The following is a 17,566-nucleotide window of genomic DNA, read 5'->3' as shown; positions in this document are numbered from 1 at the left end:
TTGTGACACAAATGTTTAAAAAGTATTTTTATAAATACTAAATAATGGATTTTTGTAAAAATGTTTTTTTTTAAATAGGTAGTAGTACCTATTAAAAGCGAAGATTATTTTTTTTATTAAGAACATCGAAAAGGACAATTTCAAAAGAATTGTCAATATTTCTTAATCTACGTTAATGAAAAAAAAGTCTGGTTATTCTAATCAAAAGGAATGTTAAGTAGATCAATTTTTTGCATAAAATAACCAAAATTTTTTTTTTCAGTTTAACCTTGAAGTAATTTAATTAAATATAGTAATTAAGTTCTTTTACTTAATTAGTAGATAGAATATTAATTTGATTCAGCTATATTATGAATAATAATGTTTTTTTAGCAATATTTTTAATTTTATGGTTGTTGGGCTGCGTGAATTAAAACAAGTTTCAAATCTTTGGCCATATGAGAAACGTCAACAACACTGTCGACCATTTCTTGAACTGCAGTGACACTAGGAAAATATTGTGCAGCTTGTTTAATTTTAGTAACTGTCTGCGCAAGTACATCATTTAAAGTGTTAGCACTTTGAAGAATTCGCGTTCGAAAATCATTTCGCGATACATTACGATGAACAGTGTCGCCAATATGAACCAATCTGTGTGCACTGAGTATGACAAATTTTCCATGAGCTAGAAATACCTAAAAAAAATATAATTGTCAATTATTAAATTTTTGATATTTTCAGATTTTGCACTAATTTTTTTAATAACAATTTGTAGTTTTTTAAAAAATATAGTTAATTGATAAAGAGAAAAATTGAAATACCTTAGGAGGTTGATTGTGCTCGACTGTTTGTAAAAAAGCATCAATTGCATGAGTTAAATGCGATCCATGTGTAATTGCTTGAGCAGCATAAAATGATAAAACCTGCTTATCATTAGGATCCATTGGTGATAATATAACATTTGAAAGTTGAATTGCAGCTTGATCTGCTTCAGATACAACAAGATCGTAATTTTTTCTCAGTTCCTGCGGTAAAGTTTCTCTCAATTCTTCCCTTTGTTTTACAACTGCATCACGTGAATCCAAATTAACATAATCATAATCTTCAGTCACGGCCTCGGTGCTATTGTTTTTATAAACTGTAGCTGAATTTTTTTTAAATAATAATGTCGAATTACCCTAGAATAATATTTCATTTCAAATTTTTGTTATTAATCAATCAATATAGGAAAAAAGAAATTTTTTCTATCAAAATCTTACCTGAATAAAACTGGCAACTTGTCGAACATCTTCTGTTAAAACTCGAGCACAAGCAACTAATTGATCTAATGGATCAGCAGGCCAAATTGAAGACAATAGCGAGGAAACTGATGAATTTGACGATGGTTCATTTTCTTCACGACAAAGCTGTGTTGTGTCCCATTTAATGATTTCTAATTCTGAAAAAGCTTTTTCAATTAGTTTATCAGTATCGCGTAGTGCTTTAACTAATGGTCGTAATTTCATTGATAATCCTTTGTCAGGCACCTTTCCAGCATTACCAAGAACACCTAAAAAATATTGCAATTATTATCGTTAGTAAAAAAAAGTAATAAGGCAGGCTTCACAATGTTTCCCCTATTTTTCTTCTATTTAAAAAAATTCACCTTTTTTATGAATCTTTTCCCCTTTTTCCCCTTTAATTCACTCATTTCCCCTATTTTATGTCGCAACTCGAATAATGGGATATTTTATAAAAATCCAAATTTGAACCAAAAAAATACAAGCCTCAGATTGCACAACTTCTTCGACTTTTTTCAATGAATGCGACTATTTCGACTTATTTTTATAAAATGTAACTTTTTCGACTTTTTTGAACAAAATATAACTTTTTTAGTATAAAATATACTTCTTCCAAAATTGAATTATTTAAAAGAATTATTTGCAAAATTAATTATTTTCAATAATATGTAATTCAAATTCTTCGAAAATCATACATAATTTAAAACATGTTAAAATTACCTAAAAATTCTCTAAATTTCAATTATCGTTTGAAGTTTGTAAAAAAAATTTTATCATTTGAATTTGAATCATAATTAATGAAAATTTCAATTTAAAATCTGAAAATCAATTATATTTAAAATTTTTAACTCAAATTCTTCTAAAGTTAAATTTTTTTCTAAAATTTTCTTCGCTAAATTTATTATTTTTAATATCTTTGATCAAAATTTTTTAAAAATCTTATTTAAAATTTTTAACTTCAATTCTTTGTTGAATTAATTATTTCTGATAACTTTAATCAAAGTCTTTAAAAATTCCATTAATTAACACATTTCTCAATTAAACATTTTTTTAAATTCAATTATCTGCTGAACTTTGTAAAAAATCTTCCTCAATTCAAATTTACCAAAATTCTTTTTGTATATCTCCTGAAATTTTAATTACTTCTGAAAAACTTAAATATATCTCTTCCAAACTCGACCACTTCCAAAATTTGTATCTAAAATTCTTCGCTAAATTAATTATTTCAATTATTTTAATTCAATTTTTCAAAAATTCAAATTTTTTTATTAAAAATTCTTTAAAATTCAATTACAGTTTAAAATTTTGTTACTAATATTCCGTAATTCAAATTTACAACAATTTCAGTTAATAAATTAATTATTTTCAATAATACTTTAATCAAGTTCTTTGAAAATTCAATTATTTAAAACATTTGCCAAAATTCTAAATTTGAATAATTTGTACAATGACTTGAAATTTTTTCTTCCTTTAAAGTAACTTTAAATTATTATTTTTAAAATTTGTCCTATTGAATTGAAATTTTGAAAATTTGTCATAGTTTAATTCTGAAGTTTAAAAAAAAGTTCATGGAAATACTTCTGTGAAATATTCTTATTATAGAATTAGAAAAAATTTATTTAATTTTTAATAGTAAATGTTAATAATAATGAAATATTTATTAACTAATAAAATTTATTAAAAATAAAAAATATCGATTTTTTCGATTTTTGTTGTAATGAAAATCGACTAAAACGACTTCTTTCTCTTTCTAAAGTTAATCCGAGGCCTGAATTAGGAAAATTGGAAATTTTTTTTGTCAGAAAATTAATTTGAAAATTTTTTTTAAAATTTAATTTAAATATTTCAGTTTCTTTAAAAAATATGAATAAAATCAAGTTTTGTATATTTTACAAGACGGTTTTCGGTTTGATAAAATAAAAAATTACTTGCATTTTTCTAGAAAAAAAATTAGTTTAGAAGTAATTTTCATTCTATGGTAATTTAATTTTAAAATAAGTTTAAAAAATAAAAACCGTTTATTTATTAGATGTATGCAATTCACATTTTTATAAAACATTTAAAATAACATTTCAAAAAAAATTAATTACTATACTGGGAAAATCTCTCCTTTAAATCTCACTTTTCTCTATAAATTTATCATTTTTTAAAAAATGTGGAAAAAAATTTTGGTATCTATACTTTCTATATTTTAAGATGTTTTATACTCATCAAGAAAATGGGTGGACTCAAAATTTTCACCGGTAGTGTAATTTAACACAACTTTAAAGCATTTTCGTTAAGAAAAATATATATTTAGATTTTACCCTATTTTTCCCATTTTTTCGAACAAAATTTCCCCTATTCCCTTTTTTTAAGCAAATTTTATGTTGTGAAGCCTGAATAAGAATATAAATTTCACCAACCTTCTGCAAATTCCGTTAAATCATGCAATGATGTTCTCAATCGTTGTGCAGCAAATTTAATATCCATTAAAGTTTTTTCCAATTTTTGCAATTGCCTCCATCCAGGATTTATAAAACTCAATAATTTTGTAATAGCTGCTGACGCTTCAGTTTGTAGTTTTTGTAAATCAATTAAAGCTGGATCCAATTCTAATGGTAGAATTTTATTCATCGGAATGTCATAAATTTGTTGTTGATTATTTTGTGCTGATGATGATGATAAGATTTTAGATGATGTTATTTGATGTGAAGACATAGCAGACGAAAAACGAGATCGCGGAACGTCATAATCTGCAGCTGTTATACTTGATCTGGGGCAAATATCAAAAATGTAAAAATTATGAAATTTTTTTAATTGAGAATTATTCATACCTATTTGATCCACTGAGAGATGAGCCGTCATTTGTAAGACTTGATGTAGAACTACTGGGTGTTAATGGTTGAGAAGATCGTGGAACATCATAACTGTCAAGAGGCGTTACACCAGATTTGCTGGTTGTTGGTTTTGGCACAGAATAACCTGATAGAGAAATGGGACTTGGACTTCTTGTTGGCGAAGAAGCAACGGGAATTGCTTTCGGTGGTGTATCGTAACAATCAACATTGTCAAAATCCTCAGTTACTGATGTCTTACGCATATTTGCTATTATTCGATCTAAAAAATTAATATTTAGATAAATTTTTCTTTTTCTTAAAATAATTAAATTTTGGTTTCTATTTTATATAATATATACCTATGCGCAAGTGTTCGTTTCTTTCATTTAAATAACAATCGTTTGAAGATGGGGCAATACTGCATCTACTTGTTGGAAGATCATAAAGAAAGATATCTCCATATTTTTGTGGAGTTATCACTCTATTTGATTGAACATGCCAACTTCGTCGTTTCTCTTGTTTTTGTGAGCCATCCAATGTAAAAGATCCTTCGTTATCGTATTGGCCTACAAGAAGACGCAATCTATTTCCTGGACATATTCCCTGTAAAAAAAAATTCACTGCATAAAGAAATTTTAAAATATATTACAGGCTTCGAAGCGTAGTAAGAGACTAAGAAAAGTATGAAAAAGGATCATTTTTTTTAAGTATCCCCAAAATTGAAAAAAAGTATCAAAAAAGTGGCATCTTTAAAATGAAGTAAAATTAGTTTTATAAGTTTGACGTTAAAGTGTAAATATTTTCTTGTCTAAAAAAATTGAAAGAAAAATTCTGAGGAATAAATTTAACATCATTTTTCTTCTGATTATTTTTAAAGAACTATCTATTGTTAAATTTTTATTAATTTTTTGTTTTTGGCACAACGGCTTAAAAAGTATTCTAATTTAAAATATTTTTAATTTATTAGAATTCTCATTCAGTAGAATTTTAAGTAATTCGAATTTTTAAATTCTAGAACTTGGAATCAGAAACTTATATAAAATATTTAGTATTTTAAAACAATTTTAATTAAAAATCTTCAAAAATTCAATTATTTTTAAAATTTGTATCTAAAATTCTTTGCTAAATTAATAATTTCAATAAATTTTATCCAATTATTCAAAAATTCAATTAAATAAAACATTTTTTAATTAAAAATTCTGTAAAATTCAATTACTATTTGAAACTTCATTAATAATTTCATAATTTTTTTACAAAAATTTTAATTCAAAATCTCTTAAAATTCAATAATTATTAAAAATTTTGATTCATCTTTTTTATTAAAATAATTATTTCTAATAACTTTAATCAAGATCTTGGTATTTCAATTATTTAAAACATTTTTCAATTCAAAATACTCTAAAATTAAATTATTATCTGAATTTCGGTTAAATTAGAATTATTTAAAAAAAAAACAGTTGGGTAAAGAGAAATTTTGTAAAATCATTTTGAAAAATTATTTTTTGAAAAAAGTAGCATTTAGTGGTTTTTGTGGCCAAAATTAGTAGTAAAAAAGTAGCTTTGTTGAAAAAAATATGTCACTTTGAAGCCTGATATAACTATAATATAAAATTATCTTTAAATATCATATTGTTTTAACATAATTTGAATGATTAAAAAATGAATATTTGCTCTCACTTGTCTACCACGTAATGTGCAAAGCCACCATCCCTCCAAACCGGCAGTGTTCTGTTCTAAAACAGTAAGTATATCACCTTTTCGAAATGCCAATTCATCGGGAGCCTCAGCAATGTTATCAAAAAGAGCACGAGCCTTAACGCATTTTTGCTACAATAAAGAAATCCCTTTTTATTCATTAACAATCTTTTAATAATTATAAAAGCAATGCATTAATTTTCCGTGTATTTACAATCTGTAAATTTTACAAGACACGTGTCTTGTAAAATAGTACTATTAGTCACCTCAATAAAAAAAAAAAAATATTTCAAACAATCCCATTCTTTTTCTTCTCGGAGAGAACAAAGTAATTAACATCATACACTATTCATTCTACTTCCATTAATTTGTTATTCTAGAGTCCAATAACAAATTAATGGAAATAAAAATGTCAATAATTAATTATAATTAAGAAAAGAAATTTACCGAATTTACAGCTGGAATAATCAGATTCATCTGGATGGTTAGGACTTGTCAGTCATTGCACATTGTCTATGCACTGTAGTAAGTGATCAAATTTTATGGATTCCAATATTTTCCTTGAAAATATGGAAATAACAACTAAATATAGAATAATAATGTCAAACAATGGATTGTACAACAATGGTTTTTGGTATTTTTGTTAATGTTCAAGAAAATGATTTAGATTGTTACTATTGTCTTTATTGTTTTTTTTTTGGTATATTTTGTTTTTGTTTAGTTGGCTCCAGGGATGAGTAGATATACACAGTTTTAGGTGGAGACTCCGAAATATGTCACCTCTGATACAACCTTTATACTTTTGCACCTAAAATTGTCTATTGTGGAATGACCATAAAAGCTGTAAGACTTTTCCTAATTGATATGTATATATATATTAATTTAAAAAATTTGAGTTTCTTTTTACTTTAAATATTAAATTTTGTAATATAATAGTGTTTTGATATCTTCAATGTTACACTTTTAATTGAAAGATAGACAAAAATAGTGAAAAAATAATTTTTGACAGAAAACATATGCTTCTTTCATCATGATTAACAGTCTATTTATCATAAACTTATCAGGGTTAGTAAGGCAATATTTAATATTTTGTTAATAAAAAGAAAAATAGTAAAAGCTTTTATTTTTATTATTCAGAGATGTTTTTATGGAGAAACATTGGAAAAGTGCTGTTGCACGTTCATTGTGTGATTATTTTTTCGATCAACAACGAAGAGTTTTAACTCCAGAGGATACACCACCTGTCATTGCAACCCCACATCATTATTTAATAAGTATTTATCGGTGCAATATGTTTTTTGTCGCTGTATGCATGACTGAAGGTAAATATTTAAGAATTAAATAAAACAAAATTAACAGAATTTTTACGAATAATTTATTGAATTTGCAGTACCACCATTGTTTGTAATTGAATTCCTGCACAGAGTGGTTGATACGTTTGAAGATTATTTTAATGAATGTACAGAAACAATAATTAAGGAAAATAATGTTGTAGTTTATGAATTATTGGATGAAATGCTTGACAATGGATTTCCTCTAGCTACAGAGTCTAATATTTTAAAAGAATTGATTAAACCACCAAATATTTTGCGAACAATTGCAAATACAGTTACGGGAAAATCAAAGTATTTACAAATATAATTTTTATAATTGGGTCAAATCACTGAAAATCATCTGTAAGTGGTTGCTGGCATATTTAAAAAAAAAATAGTTTTAATATATGTGAAACTAGGTGAATTTTTAAGTTCATTGATTATAATATTATCGTGTAAATTTTATTTCGTTTTAAATTATAATTATAATTTATTTAAAATAGGAGGTTCACCTTGCGATTTCGTAACTTTAAATGTTGCACTTTTTTTGGAAACAGTATTCAAAAACTAGGTATAAAGTATTTGATATTATTATTTACCGAAAACATAAATTAATTTATTCTACATCAAAAAATGATGGAATTATTATATAATTATTTTATTTTTTGATATTAATTTGAATTTGAAAATTTTTTCAGGGAAAAAATTTCACAATTTTTCGAGGCTTGTAACTTTTTTTTGGAAGCTTTAAAATATTGATATAATTTACCTGCTATGGAAATTTGATGCAGGTATTTTGCTTCGTTTCAAAATTAATAAATTTTACAATTTGTTAATTAAAACGTTTAATTCTAGGACTAGAAGTTAACAAACATCTCTCTCCTTTTTTTATGAGAATAGAAAGAGATGTCAAACCCTCATCAAATTTTTATAAAAGTTAAATTATATCAATATTAAAATATGTGTGAAACTCCAATTATTTTGAAGCTTACAGAAAAAAAAAGTTGAAAAAGTAAATTCGATTCAAAAAAAAGTTACAAACTTAGAAAAATTGGGAAATTCTTTTACTAAAAAAAATTTTCAAATTCGAATTAATATCAAAAAATAAAATAATTATATAATAATTCCATCATTTTTTGATGTAGAATAAATTAATTTATGTTTTTAGTAAATAATATCTAATATTTTATAGTTTTTGAATAATGTTTGCAAAAAAGTGCAAGATTTAAAAATTTACAACGTGAACCTCCTACTTTTAATAAATTATACTTTAAAACGAAATAAAATTTATACGATAATATTATGACCAATGAACTTAGAAATTCACCTAGTTTCACATACATTAAAACTAAATTTTTTTAAAAATATGCCACCAACCACTCTCAGATGATTTTCAGTGGTTTGACCCAATTCTATGTTACTTAATGAAATATTTTTAATTTTATTTTATTTTGTGTAGTGTAAGTGCTATTTTGCCGAGTGGACAATTGTCCAATGTTCCATGGCGAAGAACTGGTGTTAAATATACAAATAATGAAGCCTACTTTGATGTTGTGGAGGAAGTGGATGCTATAATTGACAGGACTGGTGCAACAGTTTTTGCAGAAATACAGGGCTATGTAATTATTTTATTACGGAATTTTTAGTCAACAATTTCTTTTTACTATTAAATATTATTTTTCTTTACAGATTGACTGTTGTATTAAACTTAGTGGAATGCCAGATTTAACATTATCATTTGTCAATCCAAGATTATTTGATGACGTGAGCTTTCATCCATGTGTTCGTTTTAAAAGATGGGAGGTATTTATTTTGCAATATTAATTCACAAAAAAAAAATTTATCTTTTTATTAAGTTGCGTTGTTTTAGTCTGAAAGGATATTATCATTCGTTCCACCTGATGGAAATTTCCGGCTTCTATCATATCATATAGGATCACAAAGTATTGTTGCGATACCTATTTATGTGAAACATAATATTAATCTCAAAGAATCGGGTGGTGGAAGATTGGATATAACAGTTGGACCGAAACAAACTGTAGGAAGAGTTGTAAGTTTACAATTATTTTTAACTATTTTCTTTTCACTTCTAAATAATTATAATTTCAGGTTGAAAATGTGAGTTTGGAAATTCCAATGCCGAAAATTGTTTTGAATTGCACCTTGATACCAAATCAAGGAAAATATTCTTTTGATCCTGTTAGCAAAATACTATTTTGGGATATTGGTAGAATAGATGTTTCTAAATTACCAAATCTTCGAGGATCGGTAAAACTGAGTTTTATTTAATTTCTTTTTTTCTAAAATTTACTTGCTTTTGTAATTGAAAAATAATTTCTTTTTGCAGATTACTGTTCAAAATGCTTCTTCAAGTGCAGAATCTAATCCTGCTATTAACGTAAGGAGAAATATTCTTATTCGTATAATTATAATAAATTCAAAATAGTTTTTACATTCTTTAATATTTTAGGTTCACTTTACCATAAATCAATTAGCTGTCTCTGGACTAAAAGTCAATAGATTAGATATGTATGGAGAAAAGTACAAACCATTTAAAGGAGTAAAATATATTACAAAAGCTGGAAGATTTCAAATTCGAATGTAAAAATTATATGAAAAAAATTGTTATATATGTCATAAAATAGTCAATAAAATTAACATATTTTATACTATTATCTTTTTTTATTAGCAAATGTTTCTATTTACATTATCAATTTAGTACATAACTAATTCTATATATAATTAATTTATATTCATTATATAAATAAATTTATAGTTTAACACTTAAAATGCCATTTAAGTTTTACAACTACGACGAAGTATTTTTCGTGATTCTATATCTTCCCAAGTAGAATGAGTATTATACGTAAACAAACGTTCAACATTTGTGGCATACAATGTATGATTGTTAACAAGATTTTTATACACCTAAAATGAAAATTCAATTAAGAAATAAATTAAAATTTATATTTTAAATAGAGACTTTTTTCTATTTGGATAGAATGGATTACAAAATAAAATAAAAAGTTGATAAAATTTTAAATATTTCATACCTTTAAAATTGTTTGTAAGTCAGCAATAGAAACTGAAGGTGGACATGGAAGCATAGTTTGAGTGGCACATGCTAATGAAAGAGCTACTGCTTGTTCAGCTTCTTCTAAATTAGGTTTTACTGCAGGTATTTGCCCCTCATTGTCACTAAGTGTCGCTGGTGTACTAATGAAAAAAAAACCCGAATATTGAAACTTAATGCAAATTTATTATAATAAATTTCAGGTTTCACAGCATAAAATTTGCTTAAAAAAAGGGAATAGGGGAAATTTTGTTCGAAAAAATGGGAAAAATAGGGTAAAATCTAAATATATATTTTTCTTAACGAAAATGCTTTAAAGTTGTGTTAAATTACACTACCGGTGAAAATTTTGAGTCCACCCATTTTCTTGATGAGTATAAAACATCTTAAAATATAGAAAGTATAGAAACCAAAATTTTTTTCCACATTTTTTAAAACATGATAAATTTATAGAGAAAATTGAGATTTAAAGGAGAGATTTTCCCAATATAGTAATTAATTCTTTTTTTTAATGTTATTTTAAATGTTTTATAAAAATGTGAATTGCATACATCTAATAAATAAACGGTTTTTATTTTTTAAACTTATTTTAAAATTAATTTTCCAAAGAATGAAAATTACTTGTAATGTAATTTTTTTCTTGAAAAATGCAAGTAATTTTTTATTTTATCAAACCGAAAACCGTCTTGTAAAATATACAAAACTTGATTTTATTCATATTTTTTAAAGAAACTGAAATATTTAAATTAAATTTTTAAAAAATGTTTCAAATTAATTTTCTTATAAAAAAAAATTTCCAATTTTCCTAATTCAGGCCTAAGATTGACTTTAGAAACAGAAAGAAGTCGATTTTCATTACAACAAAAATCGATAAAGTCGATATTTTTTATTTTTGATAAATGTTATTAGTTAATAAATATTTCATTATTATTAATATTAATTATTAGAAATTAAATCAATTTTTTCTAATTATATAATAAGAATGTTTCACAGAAACATTTACATGGATTTTTTTTTATTCAGTTAGAAAAATTTAGAAAAATAATAATTTAAAGTTATTTTAAAGGAAGAAAAAAGTCCAAGATACCGTAAAATGGGGTAAAGTCGGCGTTTGCGGGTAAAGTCGCCCGGCGTTTTAAACACTTAAATATTGTATTTCATTTATTAATTTACATTAATTCTAACTACATTTTTAATAAAACTCGGATTTCTTCTGGAAAAAAGTAATAGTTAAACTTTAAAATGATTTAAAGCGCCGGCCGACTTTACCCCCAAACGCCGACTTTACCCCATTTTACGGTATTGTACAAATTATTCGAATTCAGAATTTTGGCAAATATTTTAAAAAATTAAATTTTTAAAGAACTTGATTAAAGTATTATTGAAAAAAATTAATTTATTAATTGAAATTGTTGTAAATTTGAATTGTTGAAAATTATTGACAAAATTTTAAACAGTAATTAAATTTTAAAGAATTTTTAATAAAAAAATTTGAATTTTTGAAAAATTGAATTAAAATAATTGAAATAATTAATTTAGCGAAGAATTTTAGATACAAATTTTGGAAGTGGTCGAGTTTGGAAGAGATATATTTAAGTTTTTCAGAAGTAATTAAAATTTCAGGAGATATACAAAAAGAATTTTGGTAAATTTGAATTGAGGAAGATTTTTTACAAAGTTCAGCAGATAATTGAATTTAAAAAAATGTTTAATTGAGAAATGTGTTAATTAATGGAATTTTTGAAGACTTTGATTAAAGTTATCAGAAACAATTAATTCAACAAAGAATTGAAGTTAAAAATTTTAAAATAAGATTTTTAAAAAATTTTGATCAAAGATATTAAAAATAATAAATTTAGCGAAGAAAATTTTAGAAAAAAATTTAACTTTAGAAGAATTTGAGTTAAAAATTTTAAATATAATTGATTTTCAGATTTTAAATTGAAATTTTCATTAATTATGATTCAAATTCAAATGATAAAATTTTTTTTACAAACTTTAAACAAAAATTGAATTTGAGAGAATTTTTAAGTAAAAATTATAACATGTTTTAAATTATGTATGATTTTCGAAGAATTTGAATTACATAATTACATAATTTGTATTTTTATGAAATATCACATTATTCGAGTTTTAACATAAAATAGGAGAAATGAGTGAAAAAAGGGGAATTTTTTAAAATATAGGAAAAATAGGGGAAGCCTGAAATATTGAAACTTAATGCAAATTTATTAGAATAAATTTTCGAATTTACTTACCAATTTAATGTATTAGAAGCAAAAGTAGTGTTTCGTTTCCATGAACTAGGTACAGGTTCACCGATATTGTAAATAAAAGTTTTGTCACGAACTGAGAAGCCTTTTTTTCTTGTGATAATTGCAGTAATAATGTTTTTAAGAAAAATATGAGTGGCAGCAATAATTATATGAGCTGTACTTTCTTCAGCTCCATCCATATTATTTTCCCAAGCTGCTAACATTAATCGTGCCAAAACAAAAGTTCTATCTGGAAGTATTAATTCCTGAGCACTTGAACGATTAGCTCCAATAGGCTCATCACCAACTGGCGACGATGTTTGACTTAAAACTTCCACATACATATCTGCCGGCTGCACATAATCAAAATTGCAATATAACATTCTAAAATGGAAAAAAAAATTTCAAAAAATAAAATTCCTACCTCAAAATTAGATTTATCCGTTTTATATTTGCGTTTTAAGCGTAATTTTTTCTCTTTTTGATTTTGCACAACGCTATAGCTATTATTAATTTTTGTTGGTCGAATTGTTGTTGATGTAGCAAGACCTTGCACTTTATTGAATAAACACAAAAGAAATTCATTGTGTAAATGAACTTGATCCTCTGACATAATATTACGAGCTTCACAATCAAATTCTTCCTTTGTAGTCTGTAATATATTTTTAGTGTAAAAAGTAAATTATTGTGCTTTTTTGTAATGATTTTCATTCAATAATAATTAATTCAAAAATAGTCAAACAATACCTTCATTTGGAACCAAAGTTTCATTTTTTCAAAGTAACTGCAATAAATGAATTTTTTTATTAAGATATTTTTATATTTGTATTATAATAACAAAATAGTATTTGAACTTACACTTTAGCATTCTCACCCAAGGACATGACAAGACTTTTTCGAGCTAAATTTAATTCTTTTGAAGTCGTCATTTTAAACAATTGAGTATTTCAGTTGTCTAGTTATTGTTTAAAAAAATTTTTTTAAAAAAAAATTGTTTATTATAAATTATTTGGATTTTTACAAACTTTTTCTTTCTCTACGGTTTAAATGACCTAAACAAATAGATGGAAGTAACAATATTTTAAAGGCCTTTGCACAATAGGGAAATTTCTTTTCAATAGAACAACAACAATTGTGGAAAGAACAAAAATATATCTCTATCCTTTTCTAGCACATTATTTACGATGACATGCTCCTCTCTGCTTAGTGACGTCACGTTTTGCCTACACTTTGCAAACACTCGTATTTTTCTTGTAACGCTGCCTCTCTACTCTATTTTTAATTCATGCTCAAAAGACTCGAAGCTGTAGTGGTTGATGGTTTCAATTTTTATTTTATCTTAAAAAAACTAAAGGAACCGTATATTTTGTTAGGTATTATTTAAATTACAGTTAATTTTATCCGGATATTTAATAATAATTTATTTAATAATTATATTTACGTGAAAATTTTAATCGGAATATTTACTGTCATTTTTTATATTGACTCCGTTTTATATTTCTAAATAAATTTGAATTAAATTCTTCTGAATCAATGAATAAATAAAAAATCATTAAAAAATAAAATTTGACAATATATTATTTCAGTATGTCTGAAAAGTATCAACTTTCTGAATCGGATGAGGATGACGAAGATTATTTACCAGAAGGACAAAGCAGTGCATCTGAAGAAGGATCTGATGGAGAGGAAATTGAAGATGCCTTGGAGAATGATAAAAATTGCGATGGTAAAGTACAAAAGCGCTCGAAAAAGTCAAAAAGCAGAGTTACGAAGCGTAAAAAAAATCAAGAATCATCTCTTTCAAATGAAAAATTAGATGATGTAAAGACTGAAAATGATAATGAATTAAAAGTGCTTAATGATGAAGAGCAAAAGAAAAGAGCCGATTCCTTATGGGCTGATTTTTTAAAAGATTCAGGTAAGCATATTTTTAATTTTGTATTTGCAAATTAACAAAACTTCAGGGTTGCCAAAGACCTGGAAAACCTGGAATTGTCATGGAAAATGTCATAAGCCAAAAGTTTTGAACGTTAAAATGAACAAAATTTTTTTTGCAACTTTAAGTACGAATTTTATTACAAAATATTGTATTAAATATCTAAAAAGAAGTTACAAATTTAATAATTGTTAAATTTACTGTTTAATTTTACATTACTATCATAATTTTTAAAAATTTACAGATTGAAAAAAATATTTCGTTGATTTGAACGTTCAGAACTTTTGGCTTATGAAATGTCAGGGAATTTTATGAAATATCGTTCTGAAAATTTTATTTCCTGCATTTGAATCGAGAAAATCTGAAGTTTCCAAGTTGACATTACAACTTTTCTGTTTTAAATTTAGTGCTTAAAGTTGAAATCAACATAAAGTTTTTAAATCTTTGTCTGTATTGGTCAAAAATGTTCTCTAACATAATACGGTTCATTAGTTCATTATTTCAGTAATTTCATTAGGTAGTTCAAATTTCCAGTGGAACGAATCTTATAATTGAATTCATTTTTATTTAGCAAAATTTTATAAAGTGGAATTAATAAATTGATACTAATTCAACAGGCCTCGGATTCTACGACTTTTTCGACTTTTTTCATTGAATGCAACTTTTTTCGACTTTTTTCAGATAAAATGATATTTATTTCGATTTTTATAGGGTAAAAAATAACTGATCAATTTTATTTATTGAATTTATATATGATAAAGAATGACATAGACAAAAACATTTGTTTTGAATAATTAAAAAAATTTTTTTTTGCATTATATTCCTGTTTAAAATTTTTATGAGTTAAAATCTTTAAAATTCTACTAAATTAAAAATTATTTTCATTATTTGACTCAAAAATCGCCCTGAAATTGACCTTAAATATAAGTTTTTATAAAACTGATTTTCAAAGTTTCTGACAATTTCAACTCAAAAATTTTATTGAAAATCTGAAAAAATTGTATAAATTTACTTTAAATTAATAAACAAATAAATAAAACTTAAAAAATGGTTCAGAAAAAGGAATCTTAAATTTATTTAATCTAAAGATGTTGAAAATTTTTCTCAGTTAAATTCTGAAATATTCTAAATAACATTTTTTAAAAATTATGACTTATTAAAAGAAAAGGACAAGTTTTTTATGTCAAATATTATTATATTTATAAGTCAAAACGAAAAAATACATCAAATATCTTCAAAAAATTTTTTAAAATATTTTCATGAATTATTCTTAATAAAGAATTCATCACAAATACTTGGTTTCTTATTGAGTTTTTATATTATAAAGTAGAACATAAAACAAATTTAGTTTTGAAAAATTTTTGATAATATATTTATTTTAAAACTTCTTTTAATTATTTGACTCAATTTATGAAGAATTGGCCTTAAATAAATTTTTTAAAAGACATTTTTGTGTCTTAAAGTCGATCTAATTTTCATTTCGTATAGAGTTTTTTTGTAAGCGAATTCTATCTATTAATTGAAAATTAGTTGAAATAAAAATTAGGCTGAATAAAAGTTCTGATAAATAAGAATTAAGATAAGCGAACATTCGATTAAATAAAAATTCAGATAAGTAAAATTAAATCAATACAAAAATTCAATTAAATTAAAATTCCATTAATTAGAAATTCTCTGAAATAAATATCTGTGAAAATTCTGTTACATATAAATTTTGTTAATCAAAAATTCTGTTAAATAAAAATTCGCTAAAGTAGTTATATGAAAAAACAGATATATAGAAATTTCATTAAATGAAAAATCAATTAAACAAAAATTCTTCGCTAAGAAAATTTAATTTATTATGAATTTTACTTTATAAAATATGGTTAAATAGAAATTCGATCTTGTTGACATCGAAACATAGAAAAAAAATCCTTATTTTTAATTTGAATGATTTCATTTTGCGGTTTTATGCAAGCAATTAATTTACAGAATATTTTATTGTTAATTCAATTGAAATATCTTGTATTTTTTAATGTAATTAGCTAAAAATTCATCAAAATAGATTTATATTTGGTTCTGGATTTTTTTTTAAAATGGTCTGAAAAACCTGGAAAAATCAAGGAATTTTAAAATTAGTCTTTCGTGGCAACCCTGAACTTTTATTAATATAGGTAGTGAAAATAATATAATAAAAATATCTAATTCTGTTGAATTACAGCACTTATTTCTAAACCAAAATCGAAAGTCACAAATGATAATTTATCAGGAAAGTCTGATAATTGTTCAATAAAATCAAAAATCGATAATAAAATAACAATGTCGAAGATTTTTGAATTTGCTGGTGAAAAAGTTGATGTGGAAAATAAGACACTGTTAAATTCCACGGAAAACAAACTTTCAACAACAAAAACTGAAAATACAAAAAATATTAATACACCTTCAATTATTAAAAACAATGTGTCAAAGAATCAAGGAACCCAAAAAATTGGTATGGGTGGCATTTCCGCTGTTTTGGGTCGTCTTGAAAAGAAAACAAAAATTAACACCTTAGAAAAATCTAAAATGGATTGGGATAATTTTAAGAAACAAGAGAACATCGAAGATGAAATAAATACTCACAATAGAGGTAAAGAGGGATATTTAGAAAAACAAGATTTTCTTCAAAGAGCTGATTATCGTCAATTTGAAATTGAAAAACAAATGAGAAATTCATCACGACGTAGTAATCGATAATTATTTTAATCAATTATTTAATCTTTACATAATTTATGTAAATGATCCACTTAAAAACTTAATTCGTGATAACATAAAACTAAAAAGAAATCGACTTTTAAATTAAAATATACCTATTGATTTTGACTGTGCACATCTACGTTAACATTTTTTTATTTTAATAACTCATAAAATAATCAATATTTGACAACTGCCAGTTTTCAGGAATTATATAAATCCATAGGCACAGTAAAGAAAGGGTTGTTTTCTGCGTGTAGACATAATTTTTATTTGATTAATTTTTTTACTTGTAAATAAAACAAAACAGATTTTCTTCTTTATTAAATATATTTTTTTATTAAAAACCTAAAAGTATTAATACTTTTTTCATTTACATGAATTAAATTTTTTATTTAAATGAGATTTAAAAAAAGTATAAATTTGGAAATTTATAAAATAAGTTTAAAACATTTTTGTTAAATGGTTACATAAAAATAGACATTTTTTTTTCTTTTATCA

At 24.3% G+C, this 17,566-nt stretch overlaps 4 protein-coding genes across 4 annotated transcripts; 2 read left to right on the top strand and 2 right to left on the bottom strand.

The window, feature by feature from the left end:
• Positions 1-149: 149 nt before the first annotated feature.
• Positions 150-6,504, bottom strand: LOC127284426 (breast cancer anti-estrogen resistance protein 1). Its single transcript, XM_051309844.1, has 8 exons — positions 6,221-6,504; positions 5,756-5,905; positions 4,438-4,681; positions 4,076-4,358; positions 3,665-4,014; positions 1,239-1,528; positions 801-1,157; positions 150-674 (listed from the first exon to the last, which is right to left on the bottom strand). The coding sequence occupies exons 1-8, from the start codon at positions 6,248-6,250 to the stop codon at positions 387-389; spliced, it is 1,992 nt and encodes a 663-aa protein (XP_051165801.1). The 5' UTR covers positions 6,251-6,504; the 3' UTR covers positions 150-386.
• Positions 6,505-6,601: 97 nt separating this feature from the next.
• Positions 6,602-9,758, top strand: LOC127284427 (AP-3 complex subunit mu-1). The gene is made up of 9 exons (XM_051309845.1): positions 6,602-6,838; positions 6,911-7,095; positions 7,164-7,398; positions 8,546-8,705; positions 8,776-8,889; positions 8,957-9,136; positions 9,196-9,354; positions 9,434-9,484; positions 9,557-9,758. The coding sequence occupies exons 1-9, from the start codon at positions 6,804-6,806 to the stop codon at positions 9,689-9,691; spliced, it is 1,254 nt and encodes a 417-aa protein (XP_051165802.1). The 5' UTR covers positions 6,602-6,803; the 3' UTR covers positions 9,692-9,758.
• Positions 9,749-13,474, bottom strand: LOC127284429 (transcriptional adapter 1-like). The gene is made up of 6 exons (XM_051309848.1): positions 13,273-13,474; positions 13,162-13,198; positions 12,839-13,066; positions 12,418-12,767; positions 10,140-10,302; positions 9,749-10,014 (listed from the first exon to the last, which is right to left on the bottom strand). The coding sequence occupies exons 1-6, from the start codon at positions 13,341-13,343 to the stop codon at positions 9,883-9,885; spliced, it is 981 nt and encodes a 326-aa protein (XP_051165805.1). The 5' UTR covers positions 13,344-13,474; the 3' UTR covers positions 9,749-9,882.
• Positions 13,475-13,629: 155 nt separating this feature from the next.
• On the top strand, positions 13,630-17,393 carry LOC127284430 (craniofacial development protein 1). The gene is made up of 3 exons (XM_051309849.1): positions 13,630-13,787; positions 14,001-14,332; positions 16,554-17,393. The coding sequence occupies exons 2-3, from the start codon at positions 14,002-14,004 to the stop codon at positions 17,066-17,068; spliced, it is 846 nt and encodes a 281-aa protein (XP_051165806.1). The 5' UTR covers positions 13,630-13,787; position 14,001; the 3' UTR covers positions 17,069-17,393.
• The last annotated feature ends 173 nt before the right edge of the window (positions 17,394-17,566 follow it).

This window comes from Leptopilina boulardi, unplaced genomic scaffold (assembly GCF_019393585.1).
Source record: "Leptopilina boulardi isolate dan_hultmark-lab unplaced genomic scaffold, ZJU_Lbou_2.1 LbouV2_324, whole genome shotgun sequence".
Taxonomy (NCBI): domain Eukaryota; kingdom Metazoa; phylum Arthropoda; class Insecta; order Hymenoptera; family Figitidae; genus Leptopilina; species Leptopilina boulardi.
This window is presented reverse-complemented; position numbering and strand designations above follow the sequence as displayed.

Bases quoted from the DNA above. Each gene is read 5' to 3' on its own strand.
- LOC127284427 (XM_051309845.1), top strand. From the start codon at position 6,804: ATGATTAACAGTCTATTTATCATAAACTTATCAGG. The intron at 7,096-7,163 runs GTAAATATTTAA...TTGAATTTGCAG, and splicing joins CGCTGTATGCATGACTGAAG to TACCACCATTGTTTGTAATT. The intron at 8,890-8,956 runs GTATTTATTTTG...GCGTTGTTTTAG, and splicing joins TTCGTTTTAAAAGATGGGAG to TCTGAAAGGATATTATCATT.
- LOC127284430 (XM_051309849.1), top strand. From the start codon at position 14,002: ATGTCTGAAAAGTATCAACTTTCTGAATCGGATGAGGATGACGAAGAT. The intron at 14,333-16,553 runs GTAAGCATATTT...GTTGAATTACAG, and splicing joins TGATTTTTTAAAAGATTCAG to CACTTATTTCTAAACCAAAA.
- LOC127284429 (XM_051309848.1), bottom strand. From the start codon at position 13,343: ATGACGACTTCAAAAGAATTAAATTTAGCTCGAAAAAGTCTTGTCATG. The intron at 13,067-13,161 runs GTATTGTTTGAC...AATATATTACAG, and splicing joins AACTTTGGTTCCAAATGAAG to ACTACAAAGGAAGAATTTGA. The intron at 12,768-12,838 runs GTAGGAATTTTA...GATTATGTGCAG, and splicing joins CGGATAAATCTAATTTTGAG to CCGGCAGATATGTATGTGGA.
- LOC127284426 (XM_051309844.1), bottom strand. From the start codon at position 6,250: ATGAATCTGATTATTCCAGCTGTAAATTCG. The intron at 4,359-4,437 runs GTATATATTATA...TTAATTTTTTAG, and splicing joins AAACGAACACTTGCGCATAG to ATCGAATAATAGCAAATATG. The intron at 675-800 runs GTATTTCAATTT...TATTTTTTTTAG, and splicing joins AGCACAATCAACCTCCTAAG to GTATTTCTAGCTCATGGAAA.